The sequence below is a fragment of the Leptosomus discolor genome, chromosome 18 (assembly GCF_034619465.1).
Source record: "Leptosomus discolor isolate bLepDis1 chromosome 18, bLepDis1.hap2, whole genome shotgun sequence".
Lineage (NCBI taxonomy): Eukaryota > Metazoa > Chordata > Aves > Leptosomiformes > Leptosomidae > Leptosomus > Leptosomus discolor.
In genome coordinates, this window is record NC_141408.1 from 3,912,455 (window position 1) to 3,933,799 (window position 21,345).

The window sequence follows — 21,345 nt, forward strand, 5'->3', positions numbered from 1 at the left end:
ATAAACAATGGAACAGTCCCCTTCCAGAAGTGTGAGGACAGCCAGCGTGGGGGATGCTATAAAAACGTCGACATTTACTATGAATTGCTGTGCTCTGAAACCCAAGACGCTACAGTTTTCCTCAATAGGAAATAACTGGGCTATCTCCAAAAACTGTTGGTAAATGAGGACTTTAATGGTGACAATTGCATCAGTACAAAAGCAATCTCCTATTTTAGCCCAATTAGCGCTGTGCTAAATCATCAGCCCAGGCCTTGCCTTTTGCAGTTGAAAGAGACGCATCTGTGAGGCTCTTCTGTTGCATGTGTTTTACATTATACTCTAGCACAATATGCATAAACTAATGCTATTCTACACTTACACAGCACCTCATCTGGAAATCTGAAAGCAATTTATGAATGGTGGGCATTTGTGACATTTTACAGATGGAAATTGAGGCACAGAGGGATTCAGTAATTAGCCCCAGACTTGCACAATGAGTCAGCTGCAGAGCAGAGCCCGTTATTTGTTGTGTAGTAACATCTAGTGTCTAAATACAGAGGGAGACAAGTCTTTTCCCCAAAAAAGTGTACAAGCATGGCCAAAAATGCCACCCATGTCTGTGTTCAGACCAAGACTGTTGAGGAACAGTCAGTGTGAATGCATATCCTAAAGCAAAGCCTCCCCTGGTAGACAGGTCCCTCCGTTCTCGTAACACAAACACAGGCCAGAAGAAGGGTTAATATGCCTCAAAGTTTGTCTGCTTTTTCCACATCAGTTGTTCTAATAAAAAAGATTGATTCTCCCTGCAAATCTGGCCTCACTTTAACAAATCATTTGATTTGACACAAAGGACTATATTCAGATAGTTTAAATTCCATTTTAGTCCCTGAAACGAAAGTATCTGATGGGCTGAAGATTTAGAAACAGCCAATAGGAAACACTGGGCAGCGACACCCACCTTGGGCTGGGTTGAAAGCGCCTGAGTGCGGCCAGAAGCATCTGCAGATCTCTCCATACCATAGTGCTTATAAGCCTACGAGGAACGTCACTGTGTTACAGAACACAGACAGCCCTTTCTATACCTTCTAGAAATACAGCAGCAACTCACACTTCTGAAGCTCTTCCAATACATAAGCATAACACCGTGTTACCTTCCCACCTTGCCCAAGACAGTGGGCCAGATGCCTGGAGTGACAATCCCAAGGTATTGGGATGCAGATTACCAAGGGGTAGAAAAACCCCATGATAAAATTCAAGTAAGCCAGGCACTTGCCTGAAGATTAGAAAATCTTCAACTTCTTCACCTCAAAAAGACAGAAAAGCATCTGCAGTCAGATCTCTATTGCAACTTAAAATAGACCTGATTTTTAGCTCTCCCTTATTCCCTCTTGGTCCTGCCCATATCAAAGTTAATGGATGTTGCAGTTGGAAGGAGCTGATTTTGCAGCACTCCTGCCCTCAGTCTACCTGTTCTCCGCTTATCTGGCATGTCCCTTTCCGAAAAAAGGGAAGGGCAAATCCTCACATCATGTGGTGCCACATACAACCTACACTGCACAAATTTTGTTAAGTAGTCTCCAGGGAAGCTGTGGAATCCCTCCTGCATGTTTCATTGTTTGTTTCAGAATAGTCACCTCCTGTCCCCAGGCGTCGGAGAGCACGTCCCAGCCCCACTAGAGACAACACATCTCTGCCTTCCTGTCTGGTCCCATACTACCAAAGAGCTTAGCCTGCATCCTGAAAATCAGTGTATCATTTGGAAGCTAAATGACTAAAAGCAAACCATAGAAGGAAACATCTTCAAACATAGGACAACTAGAGGAATCCCAGGCCAAATTGCTGATAAGAAGGAATCCTTGCACAGTCAAAAAACCCCAGCCAGTAACCTCTAACCCCCATTGTCAGGTTAGCAGAAGAGTAACAGCAACAGTTAGATTTTGCCTGGATGAAACCTCAAAGGTGCACAGAAGCATGCAGTGGAGTAAGCCACACTTTAAAATAATTTAATACCTTGTCTCTTCAGAGGGCCATGATGTGCATGGGGCAGGACTGCTCCTGCCCTCTACGGACACAGAACAGGGCAGATGTTGAAAAGGGCACAGCCACCAATGGAGAAACAGAAACCGAAGTACAAGGTGGAGAGAGACTAAGGAAACAAATCACCATTTAAAAAGACAATCCAAAAACAAGACTGGCCTTTGGCAGGACCAATAATAAGGATTGCAGAAGATTTAGATGTAATCCCTGCTGACACGATACTTTCCCATGTGTCCTTGGACACGTCATTTAATTTCTCTGCATGGCAGCTCCAATATGAGGGTCATTGCGATAAGAAGTGCATTCGTGTGCCAGGACATGCCTAAGTAAGACAGGGGAGTAAGCAATAGCATCCCCAACCATGGAAGAGAATACAAAAGAGAACAAGGACAGAAACAAGAACTGGAGGACCCTTCTCCCCCTGAAGGGCTGGGACTGACTCCTCAATTCGGACAATGACTTTTTCCTGATGCAGGAAGAACTAAGGATTTCAAGGAATGACCTGAAGTCACGACCCACTCTCCAAATGCCCTCTGGTCTCTGCAGGGAGCGCTGGGAACAGGTGTTGGGTCCCACCCAAGGGATGCAGCGCTGCAGGTTTGACATACAGCCTTCCCAGGCTGCCACCTCTGCCCTGCTTGGCTCCTGCCCGCTCCAGCTGTGCCCAGGCCGACCGGCTGACTCTACGCTGAACAACGGCAGTGAATGAGGAATCATTTCTGTCACATCCACGGGCAGAGCACACCAAGAGAGATGAACTGCAGCTAGAGCATGAAGCACGTCTCCAATAGAGGCAGGGACAGACAGACAGATGCTCATCCTAATTTAAGGCTTCATAGGAGCTTTTGGGCTATGGGGTGCTCATTTTTCTGCAGAGTCTGTGTTCAGCACGGAAGCAAAGAGGCAGATCAGCGTGAGCTCTTCATGCCCTTGCATAGCACTGCTCCCACAAACCAGCCCTTCGGAGTAACTCGTCTGCTCAGCACATGGGCTGCCTCAAAGGTCCCGTGATTTTCATCTTCCAAAAGACCTGCGCATGGCCATCAGGTATGAAGACTTCCATGCAAATTCCTGCTTCTTACTGATTAACCATCATTGGAGATATACGATCGAATTTAAAACTGTGGCTGGGCTTTTGCACATGCACCAGAGCACTTTCAAGCCACTTTTATCATCAGTTTGGAGACATACAGTTCATGCACTGGCAAGCAACAAATAAGCTCTTGTTGACGTTCAATCTTTAAAAACATCTCAGTTTTCTCAGGGGAGGCTGTTCAGAAATACCAACATGGGTGTAACAGAAACACTCGGACATGAGGAGACACCAGGTTGCTGGATGCCAACGGCTGACAAACCTTTCTCCTCATAGGAGAGCCTGCAGTTGCAAACAAGGTCACAACCTGCTTCCCTCTGAGAGCTCTGCAGCACTCACCTCACCAAGCTGACCCCCTTTCTGGCTCTTCTCAACATACCACCCGCAAGATTGATGAGGAGCATGAGCAGGGAAAACAGGGGGGTGAGCTTTAGCTGCAAGTAAAAGACCACAGCAGGCACCCTGGGGGCAGACACAGGGTCTGTGGACCATGGTGTCCCCGCTCAGACAGGGACCCAAAGGAAAACGAGAAAAGTGCAAGCAGGGTGGCCCTTTCCAGGTGCTCACTGGGTGTTGCCTGGGCAACTCCCTGAACTGAGAAAAGTGGGGCATTTCCAGCTCCCCTTTTCCTTGCCCTCCAGATACGTGAAGGAAACTGAGGCAAAGAGCAGGCAGAGACTCACACACCCCCACCCGTATGCTTCCCCCCACAAGCAAAGGACATCCCTGGCTGCCACGGCCCCCCACCCAGGAGTGCACCCCGCTTCACTCTTAGGCTCTGCTTTTCCGTGATGTTCATGTTGCCCACTTACGGTCCTGGTTGGAAAAGTAACCGTGCTGGCGGCCAGATGAACCTGCGGGGGGGAGACAAGGCAATTATCACTGGGAACGTGTCAAACCCTCGCCCTGCACAGCATTGGTTCAGCAGACAAAAAGTTTACTCAGCTTGCGGAGCAAAACTTGGTAAGGAATGAAAGCGCCTTCGCTCTCCCCACTCAGCTTGTTTGCACTCTTGCCAGCACTTCCCCCCTTCCCACCCACAGCAAGGCATGCATGCACAGACGCACACACTCATGCTCCCAAAGTGCTGAAATAAGCCTGTAAAAGAGCCCCGTGCCTCTATTGGAGATGATGCTTCCAAGAAATACAACCACAGAAAAACCTACTGAATGAAACAGGCTGCGGCAATCCATTCTGGCTGAATGTAAAAGGGGCTTGGGGGTGGGGTTTTGGAGGGGGGGGTTGTTTGGTTGGTTTTTTTATAACAGCAGTTGTTGCCTCAATTGCATGCTATGGGGGAAAAAATGGTCCCAGGTTCAAGGAGGGAGAGCAGCTGCCATTATTTTGGCTGAGCCATAGGAAGAACCACCTGGCACCTTCCCAGTGGCTGGTGCATATGCTGAAAACCAAGTTTGTGACAAGAAGAGAAGGAATCAAGTCGGCAGGGGGGGCAATGCCTTTAGCAGTATGGGCACAGCAGCATGTCCTAATGCTTAGAAAACCAGAGTGTGCTTCAGAGGGCGTTACCTGCCCCGAGCTGGGCTGGTTAACCCTGCCTTTAGAGATTTTTCTACCTCCAAGTGTAAAACCAGAGAAGACTATTCCAACTGCCTTTGTAAAGCACTCTGAGGCCTGCGAAGACGTAATTATTTAAGTCTGTGAACCACAAAGCACTTTCATCTGGAAAGCACAATATATGAGCAAATCAGTATCTGTGTTTTTTTGCATAGAAGGGTAAAAAAGGAAAAAGAAAAATGCTAAACAAGCTGAGGAAATAATTGTCTTAGTACCAAAAATTTCCCACAGCACTAGAGGATGACGGTCACACTGAAGTGATGTGTATTAGTCATGATCAGCGCACATAAAATCATCTTGAAGATACTAACTACAAACAACTGTTACAAGATTTTACAAGAGTGTGTTTGTTGTACCAGTGTCTAGAAACATCACATTAAAAACAAACAAACAAGATCAGATAATTGCTTTAAATATGGTTTTTGTTAGTTTGGGGTCCTAGATGGTTTTGCACGTATGCCTGGAAAGCTGAGCAGCAGGCTTGCTTATTGTCCTCCTACTCATCTTCACTGGGAAGAATGGGAGATGTTGGTGCAATGACACCAGTGCAAACCTGGACAAGGCCTGAAGTCCCTTAAGACCCTGAAAGACTCGCTAAAACCCACACAGATTCCTTCGGAGGGCCGATGCTTTAGTATTCCTCCAGCTCTTTTGTGTCACCTCAAGCTTTAAAGCACACAAGCAGCGATAATGGGCCAAGTCTGGTCCCACAGTCACCAGTGTCACATTCCCGCTAAACCTATCCCTTGGGGGAAGTCTCTAGACTTGGCTGCTGGTGTGACTCCCAGGAGCTGTTTCCATAACGCTGGGCAAGCACTGGACGTGTGGATGAACAGAAAACTGCCCCGAATGGGCACCACCCCTTTTTCTTAAATAAATTCTGTCTCAGAGGGACCTGACCCCAAGCCCCTCACAGGATTGCCAACGCGAGGAATATTTTCATCTGGTTTAACCCAAGATTTGGGTTTCAAGTGATGCTCATTCAGCAGGGACATGGTAAATCAGATCAAGGACCCAAAGGGCTGTTGCCATAAAGCCCCCTCCTCCCCCCGCTTTGTTCAGATGAGCAACCACAGCACATGCTGCTCCACTCACACTGCTTCTAACCTCACCAACTCAAGCAGTGGAGCCAGGAAATCCTGCAGGGAGAAGGTGATGGCCATGCTGCAGCCTTTCCTGCAAGCATTACCAGTGCCAGCTGGCTCCCAGCTATGTCACAGCATGTACTGCAGCCTCCTCTCTGGCAGCAGAGGAGAGAGCAGGCAAGTGGGGTCTAGGACACCTCCTAATCCAGGGCAGCAACCTGGCTGGATCTGAGGGTTACTGTAACGCAAAGACAGAAAACACGACACTTACTGAGGCTTTCCTCTTGCATGGCCAGGGCCAGTTTTGCTTCTACGGGAGCAGCAGTTGCAACCTCCCAAACAAACTCAGCAGGAGCCAGACAGGGGAGTCCCGGCCCCCCACAGAAACCTCTCTCCAGATACTCCAGCTCCTTTATGTTCTTCCAAATTTCATGGGTTTCTAGCTCTGGTAACTCTTGCTATAGGTAACAAACCTGTCTTAAGCCATGGCAATGCCATGCTTCACAGAAAACAAGTCAAAAACACGCTGCTCCCTGTCTTGGCTACATCAGACACGACTGTGAGTGAGGATTGGGACACAGCTCTAGCACCTTACCTGCCTCCCCAAGACAGCCCGTAGGGGAACTCCTATCTTTTACCTTCTGAGAGAAGCCAGAGCAAAGCTCAGTTACCCAGGTCAGCAACTAGCCCAAAGAAGCATCACAGGCAAGGCTCAAAGAGCCTAGAAATTAAGTTATCTCGGCCCACAGCAGCTGCCCTGCACGCCAGGCAAGAGCACATCAGATGCAAGAGGAGTGCCGAGAAGAAAGAGCCAAGCTTCACTTCTTAAAACCCTAAGGCCATGTCTGGCCAACCTGAGGTCCCAAAGCAATACATGACAGAAAACTAAAGCCAGGTAAAGCCCCCAAACAAGATGCTGGAGGCTACAAGGCCACACAGCATTTGTCTGGTGCACTCGCAGCTGAAACTCTCAGGTGGGGAGTTCTCCTGGAGCATCCCCTTTTAAGTAAGACTGTCATCGCAGCCAGAACCCTGAAGAGCTGTATCAATGCAGCACACTGCTTTGTGATTGCACTCTCTGAAAGAGGAGGACTGATGTGGAAGAGAAAATAAATTTAGCCTTTCAGTGCCTTACCAGGTTTGAGGACTTAACATAAGAGCAACCAAGTGCATCCTGCATGAGACTTCTGGGAACGGGTGGTCACAGAAAATAGGTACGAGATGTAAGTCACAGACAGTGCAACAAGTCACTTTGGTGTCGAAAGCCTTGCAACACTACAGAGCATCCAAACTGCAAGCTGCAATAAAATTCTCAGAACCATATAGTTTTGCACTATTAACTGAATAATATAATAATCACTATGCAATAAATTTTCTTTCATTAATCCACTACTAACAGCAACTATAAACCACCAAGTTCTGCTTCTACTTTGAGGAGCAGATAAAGATTTCAGTTTAGTCCTTTCAAGTTGAAATTAGATAAATGTTTTATGCCTTCTGCAAGAACTGCAGATTCAACAGAAATACCAAGGGCCAAATCCAGAGGAATCCTGTTACCAACTCAAGGTCCGTCCAGAGTTAGCATCCACAGGGCAGCACAGGAAGTGCCTCCCCTTGCACAACAGTGCCAGGTCAAGATCAATAACATCAAAAAAATGTTTACAAGGTCTTTTCTGTAACAGCAACAAGAAAGAAAAATCTAAATCACAAGAATTACAGAAGAAAGGCCAATCAAAGGTAGAAATGTATTCCACAGCCCTGCGCAGGGAATCCATTTCTGGACAGCTGCCGAAAACTCTGCATCCGCCTTGTGCTGGCTCAACCCCCATTGCTCTTGGCAGGTGAGATAGAAAATTGGTTATAAAATGAGCCCTATATTTTATAAGTTTCATAAACATTTTTTTAAAAAACTAGAATATGAGGTATTCTCAGAGATCCTGTGCCAGAGTGTAATGTGGTCTAACTTGGAAACAGACTTACCACCTGTTCATGGCAACTACTCTTTTAATCTTCATTTCTGTTTTATGAGCTGACCAACACTATTTTATTAGCTGACAATTAGTTTAGGCTGATTTAATTAAACAAAAGTGATTACATTCCCTCCTTCTTTGAGGGCAAACTTTCTGCAGGACTAGGGGTTTGAACAGCTTGGACCCTGTATAAATAAAGCTATATTCCAGATCTTTTTGTCAAAAATGATCACGTGACAATTCAGGTAAATACATGTCAGTGGACACAGAGATGTTCTTTAAAAAGAAAAAAGCAAGCCCTGTCTTCCTGGTTAAAAACAGACGTGATAGTTCGACACCAGGTAGCACTACTACTTCAGCTTAACTGGTTTAAGAAGTTGCCACCTCTGTTTTAAGAATGAATGTGTCTGCGTCTCACAGATGGACAGTGCACCAGATAGGAAAGAGAGATCTTAAAAATAACCCAAACTGAAAAAAAATCATTTATTATTTTTCAGGGAGATCAATTCCTTAAAGGATGCGGCTGCAGAGATGCTTCAGTCAGTGGAACAGAAAGGGCAGGCAGGGGTGGGAGGACGAGCAGGCCCGGCAAAGGGGGTGAATTGTAACTGCCACTGGGAAGTGGTTCATTTAACTGACTGCACAGATGAACACACGGTCGTTGCCTGCCAGTATCAGACAGCACTCTTACAGCTAGTGCTTATCTAAAGCTTGAAGCTGATGACAAAAATCTGTTGACAGCAACAGGCCAACAAGAAGTCATCTGCATCTTGACCAGATGCATCTAAAAAGGACGTTGCACGCTAGGCAAAGAAAGCTTTGCTCTTCTGCGAGCACGTACACTCATGCATCAGCATTCAGGGTACCATGTGTCTGCAAAAACCTGTGAAAAAGATAGCACAGGCTAAGTATCTCGGTTAGCTTTAATATGCCTTTGGATTTGTTTTCATTCGTTGTTGTAACCGTTTTCTTATTTTCTTTTTTTTTTTCCCCCTTTATTTTTTTATTCTTTTTTTTACTTTTTTAGAGCTGTACCAAGAAGAAAGTCCTGACTGGGAAAAGAGCCTCAAGTTCAGCGTTACGCACACAGGCAGGTGCTTAAACTGTGAGGTATCAGTCAGACTGAGAAGAGAACGCATTCATCCAGACAGGTTGTATAGATATTTATGTTTGGCTCCTTTTAAAGATTCAAAGCAATAATTGACCAAGATCAGCAGCATTAATAATTTTTTGAGTACTGGCCCTTACCAAGCTAAGCTTGAGCGAAATATTCAACGATGAACTTTCTCACATCACAGTTTCATGAGGCAGAACCCAGTAGCTAATTATATCTGCAGAGCTTGCGGTAGAGCTTGTGGCAACAACTCAGCCATGGAGGATGGGTAAAAATGACTGTAACAGTAGTAGACGCTTGGGTGCAGTTAAGTATAGACAATGTTGTAGTCAAACAGCTATTCTTCAACATATATATTGCCTTTGACACTGACAGAGCCTTGAAAAGTGAACCACCACCATTAGTTATAACTCCCTGGCAACAAAAGCTCTAGTAATTCTGACTAATTGTCATGGAAAGTTACCCTGATTGCAAATTTGACAGTTACAAAAATCCAATTTTTGAATTCTAAACAGGCCAGGAACATAATTAGGCCCCACATTTTAACACCCTCTTGATCAATGGTGGGGTAATGGAGACCCTTCCAAGAGCTTTGTTTTGAAATGAATGGCGCCATATTGATGAAACAACTTGGACACAAACCAGAAATTAAATTGAAAGTTTAAACAATGCAGCTGTATTTTATCATCCTGTATTGTCAAGCTTTAACGAAAATAGCTCCTAAACAGAGCCACATGTTTTGCCTGTTGCCCAAAAACTGAAGGTGAATTTTAAAACCCTTTCCTAAACTGCAGGATGCCAAGATTTTTCAGCTAGATGTTATTATTAGGACACAACAGTATTTCATATAAGTCTTGACAACGGTTTTGTATGGTTTCTGTAAAAGCAACTTCATTTTTTAAATCGGAGATGGCTTAGATGAGTGACGCTTCAAAAAAATGGAACCTCGGTTGTGCATTTCTTCTTGTTCCATATACATATGGTACCAGCAAAAATAAAATCTCTTTATAATCAGAGAGTATAAACAGGATTCCCCCCCATCCTATATATCATTAATGAACACTGTCAGCTGCCTTCTAACCTCAGGACCTGGATACAGATCTAACGGGGATGTATCATGTGTTTCAGTGTCACTGAGAAAACTGTAATAAACTCTTACTTTGAGAGTTACCTCTTGCCTTTGAGGATTAAGATATGATGAAAAAACCACTTATTAGTTACAACACTCTGAGAACTAGATCTTTGATAATTCTAGCAAATTGGTCAAGATACACAAGACAGAGAATGTATAACAAGACTTAGTCTTTTAATTTCCATGGCTGGATTTGCACAGCTGGAAAACTAGGAAAAAAACTCTGGTTTTGGCTTGTCATCTGTTCAAATAGCCTAGAGGATTTTAGGAGGTACAACTCACACAAATTAAATGGGATTCTACCATGTTTATTTACTGGAATATAGTATTTAAGATTGCAAGACTCAATTCCACGTTGAGCAAAAATTTGCTGAAGAACTAATAGCATGTTAAGTTCTACCAGCCTTTCCCATAAAAGTTTAAGTGTTCAATCTCAGTTTTGAATCCCCATAATCCTAGAAACAGAACAGAAAAAAAGCTCCAGGATTGTAACCCTCCAGCTGAATAGGTTCAATGGCTCAACCCTCACATATGCTACAAGAAGGAGGTATTTTAATTGGATCTATCAGGAAGTTTGCAGAGGGGTGTAGGCAACTTTCATCTCAGTCCACCGGATGAGGGAAGGGAGATGAGACATAAAGAGATAAAAAAGCTGAGAACAAAGAGGTCCGCATGGTGCCTCCCAGCCTCTCTCCCACTGGATAAACATGTCTGGCAGATCCTGAGTCAAGCTAAAACCTCCGATAATGGCGGTCTGTATGTCTGAGTACCTTTTATCTTCCTGTGTGACACAGGATTTCCAATAGCACAAGAAACAACTTAACTGGATAGCTTCCATGGAGTTCCATCCATCATCCATTTCACTCGCAGGCTCCCCCATACAAACCACTCCTGCTAGAAGAGTGCTGCGACTTGGACACCGTATGCCTACCAGGGTGACAGCACTGAAAACACACCATGATCGGAAGGGCTACGGGCAGGCTGTTATCCTGAGATAACAAGCACGTAACCCCACCAGCAGTTCCTTGTGCCCACGGCAGCAGACAGTGCGGTGCTGGCAGGGAGAACTACACCGGTACCCAGATTTAAGGCAGTTTCTCTATGCAGGATGGTGCCAACGCCAGTCAGACATCACAGCCATCCCAAGCTCACTCGGCATCGCTAACACAGCGCTGCACCACGTGGTGACAATGTCCAAGCCAGGCATGCAAACCAGGCAAGGACACTCAACCCTCTGGAGATATCCCTGTGTCTCCCTCTTCCTACTCCCCCGCCCCCTCCTCCAAGGGGAAGCCTAGATGACTGGTGTAAATGAGGACTAGATGCACAGGTAGACAGGCAGACAGATGAACCTCAGTGAGATGAAAACTCACATTTTAGATCGCTGCCTACTAAACACGGATGTGGTACATCCTTTCCTTGCATGTATTAGGGATATTAAGTGTATTACAGAGGCTGACAGACTCACTATAGTAACAGAGGCCACATATACTCCTTGAGCAGACCATGAGAAATGCTACTTTTACTCAGCTTTTTACCCAATATATTACTGCATTGCAAACTCTCATGTTCATTAAATGCTGCTCCCATTCATCTGCCACTGTTCAGTATCTCACGAGCACTTTATCTCTCTTTGCAGACTAACAAGACTGTAAAAGAAGCAAGATAAACAGCCAAAGAACTTAGACGTTATAGCCTATCACATGAATATGGACTTCAAAAGGGCACCATCCTTTACAGCCTAGGGCTTTGCTAAAGTGGCTAAAAGAAGTGCTCAGAAGAGGAAGCACCTACCTGTCCTGGTCTGTGCTGTGGAAAGTTTTCTCTACAGTCCTTTCATGGCTAATGAACATCCAACAATGCTTGATAAAAACAGTGTCTGCTACTGATCAAGTACTGGTTGCTTTGTATCACACTTGAATCTAACAGGAAGAAATGTCCAAGAAGATGTATTGTCTAAGTTCAATGTTTTATCAAAACCAGATGAGCACGCATAGCCCGAGGTCCTGGTCAAAAGCCAAAATACACAAGCAGGAAACTGCAAGCGGGTAGAATGTGACACTTGAATTAAAAAAAAAAAAAAAAAAAAAAAAAAAAAAGAGGTAGTTACCTTTGTGCCAAAAACAAAGACATTTTTACCATGATGGTACAGTGTATCTGGCACACCTCTGCCTCCTGAAACAGAACACTGTGGTTGCTACAAAGTCTCTTCACGTCAGGAGGCTCTGCTGAATGGAAATCCTAGCTCAGACCACCTCTGGATGATGTACTCCAGTGCCTGTTCTTTTACACATCCATCTACACAGATGCATATAAATGTGCACATACCCTTGTGTCTGTGCCGAGAGGGAAACTGCTTCCATCACAGCTATTTTTACTCTCTTTGGACTACTATTGAGGAGCTTTCTGAATGATTTCCTTCATGCCACGGCATTGGACGTCAGTGAAGAACCTTGTCCAGTGTCCTCTTCAAAGACATGCCCTTATGGTGGAGAATAAGCAAGAGAGAACTCCCAGTGGCTTAGCCCTGACTTTCCAATGACCACCCATACCCCTCCACCTACCCTTGCTCCACTCTCTCGGCTGCCCTGTTTCAGTCTACGTGTCTTTGGTTTTCACTGAAGCCAACTGGAGTCATCGAGATGCAGAGAGGCAGAGCTGTGTTTAAGGTGGAATGGACATGTCTTTTCTGATGCAAAGCCCTAGCTTCTTCTACAGTTTCATTAGCTCCCAGCTGCTAAGGAAACAAGCGTTCAGTGGTGCTTACTGAACCCACGTTTAATTCCCAGGACAGCCAACTCAAAGTACCACTTGGCTTGTGGACTTCAGATACCTGCCATGCGTACTTAAGCAAAGAGAGTCTAAATCAGCTGTGACAAGAACATGAGGGGAATATAAGGCACTAAACCATCATCAAGCTATGCAAGCACATTTTTTATGTGCTAAATCGTTGTTTTTAGTTAGCTTCCAGCAAGAAAACATATATTGAGTGAGTTTGTCACATTCCTGGTAAGGCACAATCCACCTCTGCCCACTGAAAAAAGCCGCAGGGCAACAGGAAATGTCTGAAATGCCCACAAATTCCTCACTCCTCAACCCCCAACGCCATCCCAGTAGTATCTGTCTAGCCCTGCAAAACATTTTGCACCATGAAAATTAGTAGCAGAAGAGATGTGCTAGCCCCCGGTTGTTTTAAGTTGTCTGTCCAGTCAAGGTTGAAGAGTCTCATGGAAAAGGCACTGCCCCATCCACTGCCATATATGCAACGGCCACAGTTCCTTCGACAACAACCCCCTCCTGTGCCATTGCTGAAAAGTAACATAGCTGTTGGAAAGAACTGGAAAATACTTTCTAAGGTTCATTAAAATATTTCAAAAAGTCACTTTGATTTAAAAACCCACCTTAATAAAGCCATATTTATAGTTTCTTTCCACAGTCTTCATCCATTTATACAGCTGCAGTTCCTCTAAAAGACAGTTCAAAGAAATGCAACTCCAGGCACCCAGTCAGAGCCTAAAAATCCACTGCTGAGTTACCCAAGATTTTACTAATAAAATTTATCTTCAGCAATATAAATTGAAAAGTCAAACTAGAAACCTGCTCACAATCTACTGCAGTGGGTTTTTCAACCTGCAGCTGGACTCCACGAAAAAAGGGGTTCCACATGACCCCTGATTGCTGGAGGGAGATAAGCAAAGAAACACGGTAAGTAAGGGTTGAAACTTCTCAGAAATCTGACCGTACCCTGGGCTATTTTCATCTGCTCAGAAAACAGCCACTCCATTCCTGGTTCGGAGATCACAGTAGCCACTTGATGACTTCTAGAACAGGTCAACTTGCAGCCACATCCTTTCATGGCCTTTTACAAAAGGCTGTTTTCTGAGTTAAAGCTTTCACACAAGCCTTCTTTTTCCAATGAAAAGAGATGTCATTTCCCCCTCACTGAGCTACAAGATACCCCGAGGAGAGGCGTCTAACTGCAAGAGTACAACACACCAAGAGCTGCTCTCACGATGCTGCTTCAGAGAGTGGCTGTGAGATTCAAGATAGCTGCAAGTGAAAAAGCATAAATAAATTTCCTACCAGTGCTTGGGTTACAGCCTTCCTGCTCGCCCAGTAAGCTACAGGTCAGAATTCAAGACTAGGAGTAGTGGATAAAGTTGGAATTGCTGAACTTGTCTAATAACCAAAAGCAACAAGAGTTTCATGCTCTGCAACTGTACTATGCAATGTTAAAATTAGAATAGCATCAAAAGGTGCACAGAAAACTTAAAAGAAGATATTCCTTTTCCTACATTTCTACCCTTGAGCTATAGCAGACTCAAAGGCTTTACAAGTTGGTTTCGGCATGAAAAAGAAATCCATTGCACACAACCTGGGGAAGCAATCAGGCCGCGTACGACCTCCCATTAAGGAAGCTCTCCAAAACCCAGCACTATGTTCAAACAAGCAAGTCCTCTCCAGTCTCAACCAGAGCAGGGCAGTCAAAGTCTGGAACAGCAACACCAACTCTGATCACATCACAACTCCCCCGTTCCACATTGCAGCGCACTCTTCCAGACTTTTGGGACAGCAGCTCCCGTGCCATCAGGGAAGGTGGCACCCGGTGCCAGGGGCAAGCACGCTGGGCAGGAGGCTTGCCCAGTGAAGCATGGTAAAAATAAGCAGACCTCAAGGCAGGTACTCAGCTGATCTCAGAAAACACCAGTTGGGTAGCCCTGCTATAGAGAGGAGAAATAAGGCTGGGAGAGAAAAGTTTTCAGCTGTTGGTAACTGTTCCTTACATAAGACACATTTCGCCAAATCTATCCGTGCAGCACTTCTTCAAGGGCTCCATTATTCCCATGCAGAAAAGGGAATGTTTTGGGCTGCAGAAGCTGCCATCTGGCAGGTCCTGCTGTATCTGTGAGTTTGTTCAACACTTACACACAGCCCTGGTCTGAGGGGTCTCTTGGTGCTACTGAAGCATCGCTGCTAAACAACACAGCACTATTTAACTTGCAAAGTCAATCAATACGCAAGCAAAGTTGGTTTTATGTTGCCTTTTTTAAAAATTTAAACCCACAAAAGCTTATTGAAGGGCCAACAGATGACAAACAGGGCAAGAGCCAAGTGTGTTGTCAGCGAATGGGGACAACCAAATCATTTGGAGCTTGCCATGTAGTACGTTGACTGAGAAATGCTAGAACCGGACCGATCAGTGACTGCCTGTAAGACTAGCAAGGCTAATGAAAACAGCAGGACAGGGGATATTATTAACGGCCAGACTCTACATCCTAAAATTCTTTAATTTCAGTTACTATGAAATTCCAGTGCTTCTCTGATAACATCTAGGAGGCAAACGTTACCACAGCACAATCTCCAAGGAAGTAAATTTCAAAATTGAAATGACCTTTGAAATATTTGCCTGCATCACTTTTGCCAAGAAACTTGGGGCAGTTTCATCTTTCATCATTGCTGATTCTCAACTTTTGGCAAATAGCACACATGTTAGGTTGTTATTATTAGTAGCATTATTTTAAAGTAGTGCCCGAGAATCCATTTGTCCTTCGGTACAGAAGGAATTTGAAAGGGAAGAAAAAAGAAAATCAAAAAATACCCCCCACTCGGAAATTACACTTGGCTAGCTAGCATGCCTGGATTCAATCTATAGCTCCTCAGAAATCACAAGCCAGTGGAAGATTAACTCAAAATCATGGGATGGGAATGCATATGGAATTCTCATTCTGCTTACAGGAGGGTAAATTACATTTTTTTAATCTCTGAAGCTCGGTTGATGTTTCAGCTAGTCAGTGACTGAAGTATCTGCCCAGCCACCTCCTGTTTACATTTGGATGGGACAGATTGCTCCATTTACATCAGCCTTTGCCTAAGACAATGCGTCCTCAACTCTTGCTCAGTGCGAGCAGGAGAATCCTCCACCTCAATACTAATGGTGTCCATACTTTTCAAGAGTGAAGGCACCCTCCCCTGCTACATTCCTCGAACAAAAAATATTAGTGACAGGGTTACAGTTCCCTGGGGACACAGACAATTGCTTTCTTATTTCACACCCCTTGGATCCATGCATCTAACACCAGATGTCCATTCAATATTTCATTCTATAGAAGGCTACCAATTCCCCTCATCATTTTTCAATTAACAAGTGATTACATTTAGCATTGGCCAGGACATGGGGTGTTCTGAGCACACTGAAAGATTTCAGACGGAAAAGTTGTACCACAAAGTCACACATCATACAAGAACATTGACATAAACTTTAAAAACAACCATTATTCAGAACGTTTTTGTGTGACGATCTCAGATTCGGACAAACCACAAAATGCTGCCCAAGCTCTGACCACTTCATTAGCAAAATATAACGCACCCCTCCCCCAGAAAACTTGGCCTTGCCTATACTAGTCCAGCTGTTTTATTTTGTGAATTGGAGTCTAAACGCATAGGCAAAAGAACCACATGATTTTAGATTCACTGATGCACAAGGGGATTTTCTCTAATAATCCCATTCATCATTACAGAAGCTAGATGTGTGAACGATGATCCCCTAATATCCTCTGGGGAGAGCTGAGTCTCAGATTCAACAGGCCGTTCAGGGGGTTCCATCTGTGGATCTTAGAAATATGATTAAGTGCTTTAACTAGAGGAAACTGCTTTTTCTTTCTTCCCTTTTAATGAACAGCTTAGAGTTCAGAACATAGGAAAGAGACAAAGTGCCTGAAAACAGTCAGTAATGCATCAAAAGAATCTGGAAACTTCATCCTGAGTTTCTTCAAGCCACTTCCAACCTATATGGCTAGCAACAAATTTTACATCCTCTCTCTCGTATCTTAACCCGAAAGGCTAAGAGGAAAAGGTCACAACTTACCTCGCAGAACTGAGGATCTCCTGGCCTGGACAAAACAACACAAAAGGACAGCAAATATTTTGACATGTCCAAGGTGGAACCGTGCCAATTTACACCAAGGCAGGACCCACCCCCCTTTTACCATCACCTCAACAGACAAGTCCCTCATTGTGAGTGTATAAATATAAAGTTTTATATTAACTGAGTTAATGATGTCATGGCTAGTAACTCTTCCCCCCTGACTTTCCGTTATTTCCCCACGTTTTTCACAGGTCATAAATTGCAAGTTCTGCTAACCAGCAGTGGTAACTGTATGGGTTTTTTCCCTTTTCTTTCCCCTTCTCACTTTATTCTCTTCCCATAACGAGTTTTGGTTATATGAAAAAATTATATTCATTGTGACTATATGCAAAATGTCCATCAATCAAATCCCTGCAAAGTTCAAAATCTGTAAGCGGACAGTAGCCTAGAGCACTATTTGCCCTGGGATTCCCGCATTTTGCAGTTTTTGTATCTCAGCTTTGCCCACAGCCTTTTGAGACATTCATGACCAACAAGTTACAGTGCAAAGTTCATCGCAAGAAGCACTTTGACAAAGGGCTCTGATAAAAATAACGTGAAAGATCAAGCAGAAAACCTGCTTTCCAATTTTTTCAGCTGATGTTGAAAGACAAATCTCGGTAAGCACTACTGAGTCTAAGAGAGGCAACGAACAGCTCAACTTCTCAAAAAAGCCACCAGTTATGCCACTCTGACTTAGTCCTCAGTAAAACATCCAGATCAAAGGAGCAAGTTGCTTGAATTTCTCCCTCTCACGGCTTACATTAATTAAGTAACACTTAATGCAATGTGATGTTTCCACCATTGTATTCTAAAGAAAGTCTAGCAACACTGAAGTGCTGTTCTCATGGCAGAGTTACTTGGCTATATTACATATCCTACTTATGTCAGCACACAGATTTAACATATGGGTCATTCTAACTGCGTAAATCGGGACTAACTCCATCGAAGCCAGCAGAATTATGCTGCCATACAGTCAGCGGGAGATGAGAAATGGGGCTGCTGCCTCCATACCTCAGCTATCTGACTGGAACGCTGGACTGCAGAATGGCTCTTTCTAAGAGGGGAAGTGGTGAGAAGGAAAAGCCATGTCATAGCATGCGTTTCTTGACTGAACTCACTGCCTACTTCTTGAGCCACAGAAGTGACTTCAGAAACATCGTGACATGCTGGAGTTGGACAGTGTTTTTCTCTTACGCTCTGTCCTTATGAGGGTGAAAAAGTCATAGCAATGGGGTGGCCTCTGCCAGCCCCACCAGAAACTGCTATCGATGCCATATACCTTTCCTATGCTTTACTCCTTTGGCTAGCTAAAGAGTCTACAGCGCATAGCATAATTCCTGTTACAGGAAGGAGAAGTTAATGCTGAATCTGGAGAAGCCAGGGAAGTATCAAGAGATTTCCAACAGCTGACGGCTGCTCTGGAGGAAAATCCAGCTGCTCCTTTCCATGCAGTGACCTGTTAAAGTTGGAACAGCAAATTTCCAAACTAGTCTGTAGCCATGCCTGGAACAATGAAGTGTAAATAAATTAAATTCTTATCTCGGAAAAGCTTATGAGTGTCTCACTCTGTATGCAAGCTTTTCAGGAAATAGGGGAGGGCGAGAAAACCTTCCAAAAATTCTGCACTAAAATAATTTATACTTGTTGCAGTCAGTGAAGGAGAAAGGGAAAAAAAGAATAAGAGAGTAACAACCTTTCGGACAAAACAAGCAATACTGTCTATAGGGGAGCAGGAAAAGGTCTTTAGATTCTGGCACTCCCCATCATTAAAGGTAGCAGGAATTCAGCTGCATGCAGGTACAGCTCTGACAGGCACAACCTTTCTGTTTGAGCACAACCAGCAAGTCCCCTATGTAAAAATCCGCTGAAGAGTAACTGGTTCTGCTAATAACAGTGCATCGCCTGCATATAAAGTCTCAAAACGGTACAAATACAAAGTAATGCTAGTTCCAACCCCAAAAGCTTTTATTCCCACCAGCCAAGGGAACAGGGAGGGCGACAGGCAGGACAGGGAGGGGACTTCAGCAGTGCACTTGCTCTGTAGCAGAGCTGCACTTTCTTCAACTGCAGTTGTTTGCCCTGTCCTTTGAAAGGATGCAACTTTCAAACAAGCGTTAACACCTGGAACATCTTTCAAATGCTTCCACATTTTACATGGCCGCTGACCAGCAGCAGCGGCTCCAAGGCTTGCTACAAGCATTACAGAAAGGGAACATTAAAGAAGCCTTGCAGTGACATTAGGCAGCTACACTCATTAGGCAAAGATCTCAAAGCAACAAACACCTGAATGAAAACTTCAAAGGGCTACTGAAAATTGCTTATAATATGTCTGTTGGAAAGCTATCTTCTTGTAGACCAGATCAAAACCAAAGTTAAGCCTGTTGCTTTTACCTGGGGATAAGCCATCCCACATGCAAACAGAGTGCAGGATGTATAGACAAAGAGCAGTTATGAAACAAACGTCTCCTGAACTCAGTCATTTCCCACAGGGAGTAAAAGTTAATCACATAACCTAAAGACCCGGCAACTGCATTTAAAAGTAATGATGCAAACCATTCTTGAAAAATAAAAACTAGATCTTTGCCTATCCTTAGATTTCAACATTAAGATCATTGTTTCAGTTTGACCTCTATGTCACCTGAAACAGAAAAAAATGATCCTCACTACCATAAAACGATACTGCTACAGACATTTGTATTGCATTTATCTTACAGGTTAGTGAAAATATTTCTCCCAAGAACTCTGCTAAATACCTAGTGCTTTCTTAGCTAACTAGAGGTTCTCAGCGAAAAGAAAGACCAAAACTTGCAATCCAAAATTCTTAATTCCAGACTAAGTTTTCAGAGGAAAACTACTTAGACTTTGGTTGGAGGTTGGGGTGAAGCAATTCAGTAACTTTTTAATTTAGACTAAATGTCAGCTCTCTCCCTTAAAAATGTCAAAGGCAAATGTTCAAACATCCTCCCTAACGCTAATTTTATTAATACTGTCAGCAATTCTCAGTATCTCAATCTAAGACAGTGAGTCAGGCAGCAAATCAATCCAATTGCCAAATCTCCAGAGGGAAAGAAACAACAGAGGAAGCAGGCCAAAGAGATTGCTGATAATGGATATTTAGTCTTTATGTGGGACAAATACTTTGCTACTTCCTCACACTCCTTTTGCTCTGTTACACTGGGGGCACTCAGTTAGTTGTGGTTTCAATGCCTAAATATAGCTATTTAGATTACACTGCCTAGAATTTTTACATGGGAAGAATTCCTGCCTTCCACTCCCCATGCAGATTCACAGCTGAGTCACAGGACACCTCACCAAGTTTGGGGTCTGTGACTTTCCTGGGTGGAACAAGTGATACCGTATGGTGAGTAAATCTGAGAGCCAGGTCAGGTAACACCACGCTTCTTGAGCTTTTTTTCCTCCTGTAGCTGCACACTTCCATGATCACACCTGGTGGTCCCCACTATAGTGAAGAGCCATTCCACAAACATCAAAATTCAACTATTTCTTGCCAGAATCACAGAATCATTCAGGTTGGAAAAGACCTTTGAGATCATCCAGTCCCACCATCAACCCTACTCTGCCAAGGCCACCCCTAAACTGTATCTCCAGGCACCACATCCAAAGGACCTTTAAACATGTTCAGGGATGGTGACTCAACCCCCTCCCTGGGCAGCCTGTTCCAATGCCTGACAACTCTTTCAGTGGAAAAGTTTTTCCTAATGTCAAGCCTAAACCTACCCTGGTGCAGCTTGAGTCCGTTCCCTCTTGTTCTATCACAAATTACCTGTGAGAAGAGGCCAGCACCCACCTCTCTACAATGTCCTCTCAGGAGTGACACTGAGGAAGGTTACAGCCAAGACCACAGGAGTCACTTGTTGAACAAGCTACTGAAATAATTTGGCCACAAAAGCTGGGTTTACCCCTTTGGTCTTGTCAGTAGGAAAGAAACCAGATGATGGCGTTTATGTCCTGGATGAAGAAAACACACCCAGAACCCCGGGGCCTTTAGAGCCATCCTGGCAGTTTGGATTTTACCGGCTTGGCAGGGCACGATGGCACATACTGACACCCTATTCCCCCCAGGCAGACGTATCTCCTCTGAAGCACTGCCATCTGCAAGACATCAGCCCCTGCCTACGTTGCAAGTGTAGGATTTACTTGCCTTCATTTAGGCACCTGAAAGTTAGACATTTAAGTCCCAGCGAGTCACCCTGGCAAAGAGCAGGTGACTCACGTCGCTCTGTGACAGACCTCCAAGCAAGTTCATACAATCTGGAGGAACCTACTTCTCTGCATTGACCGTGTGGGGAGCGCAGCTTAACTCCAGCTTTCAGATTTCCACCCAAGGAGCTCACAGCCATACATAATATATGTTAACCTTTGCTTTTTATGTTCTTTGCTACCAACTTTTTATTCGTGCCTCCAGCATACAAAAGATTTTCAGCTCTTA

General features: G+C 44.3%; 1 protein-coding gene across 3 annotated transcripts in view; it reads right to left on the minus strand.

Moving 5' to 3' along the window:
- The window catches only part of COL26A1 (collagen type XXVI alpha 1 chain), a 175,351-nt gene that overhangs the window by 51,853 nt on the left and 102,153 nt on the right, over window positions 1-21,345 (minus strand). For 2 of the 3 annotated variants that reach the window (XM_086475293.1, XM_086475292.1), the window contains exon 4: window positions 3,925-3,966. The exons of the other annotated variant lie outside the window; for it this stretch is intronic. In XM_086475293.1, coding sequence (XP_086331419.1) covers window positions 3,925-3,966 — 42 coding nt within the window. The remainder of the gene's footprint in view (window positions 1-3,924; window positions 3,967-21,345) is intronic. 3 annotated transcript variants of the gene reach the window in all.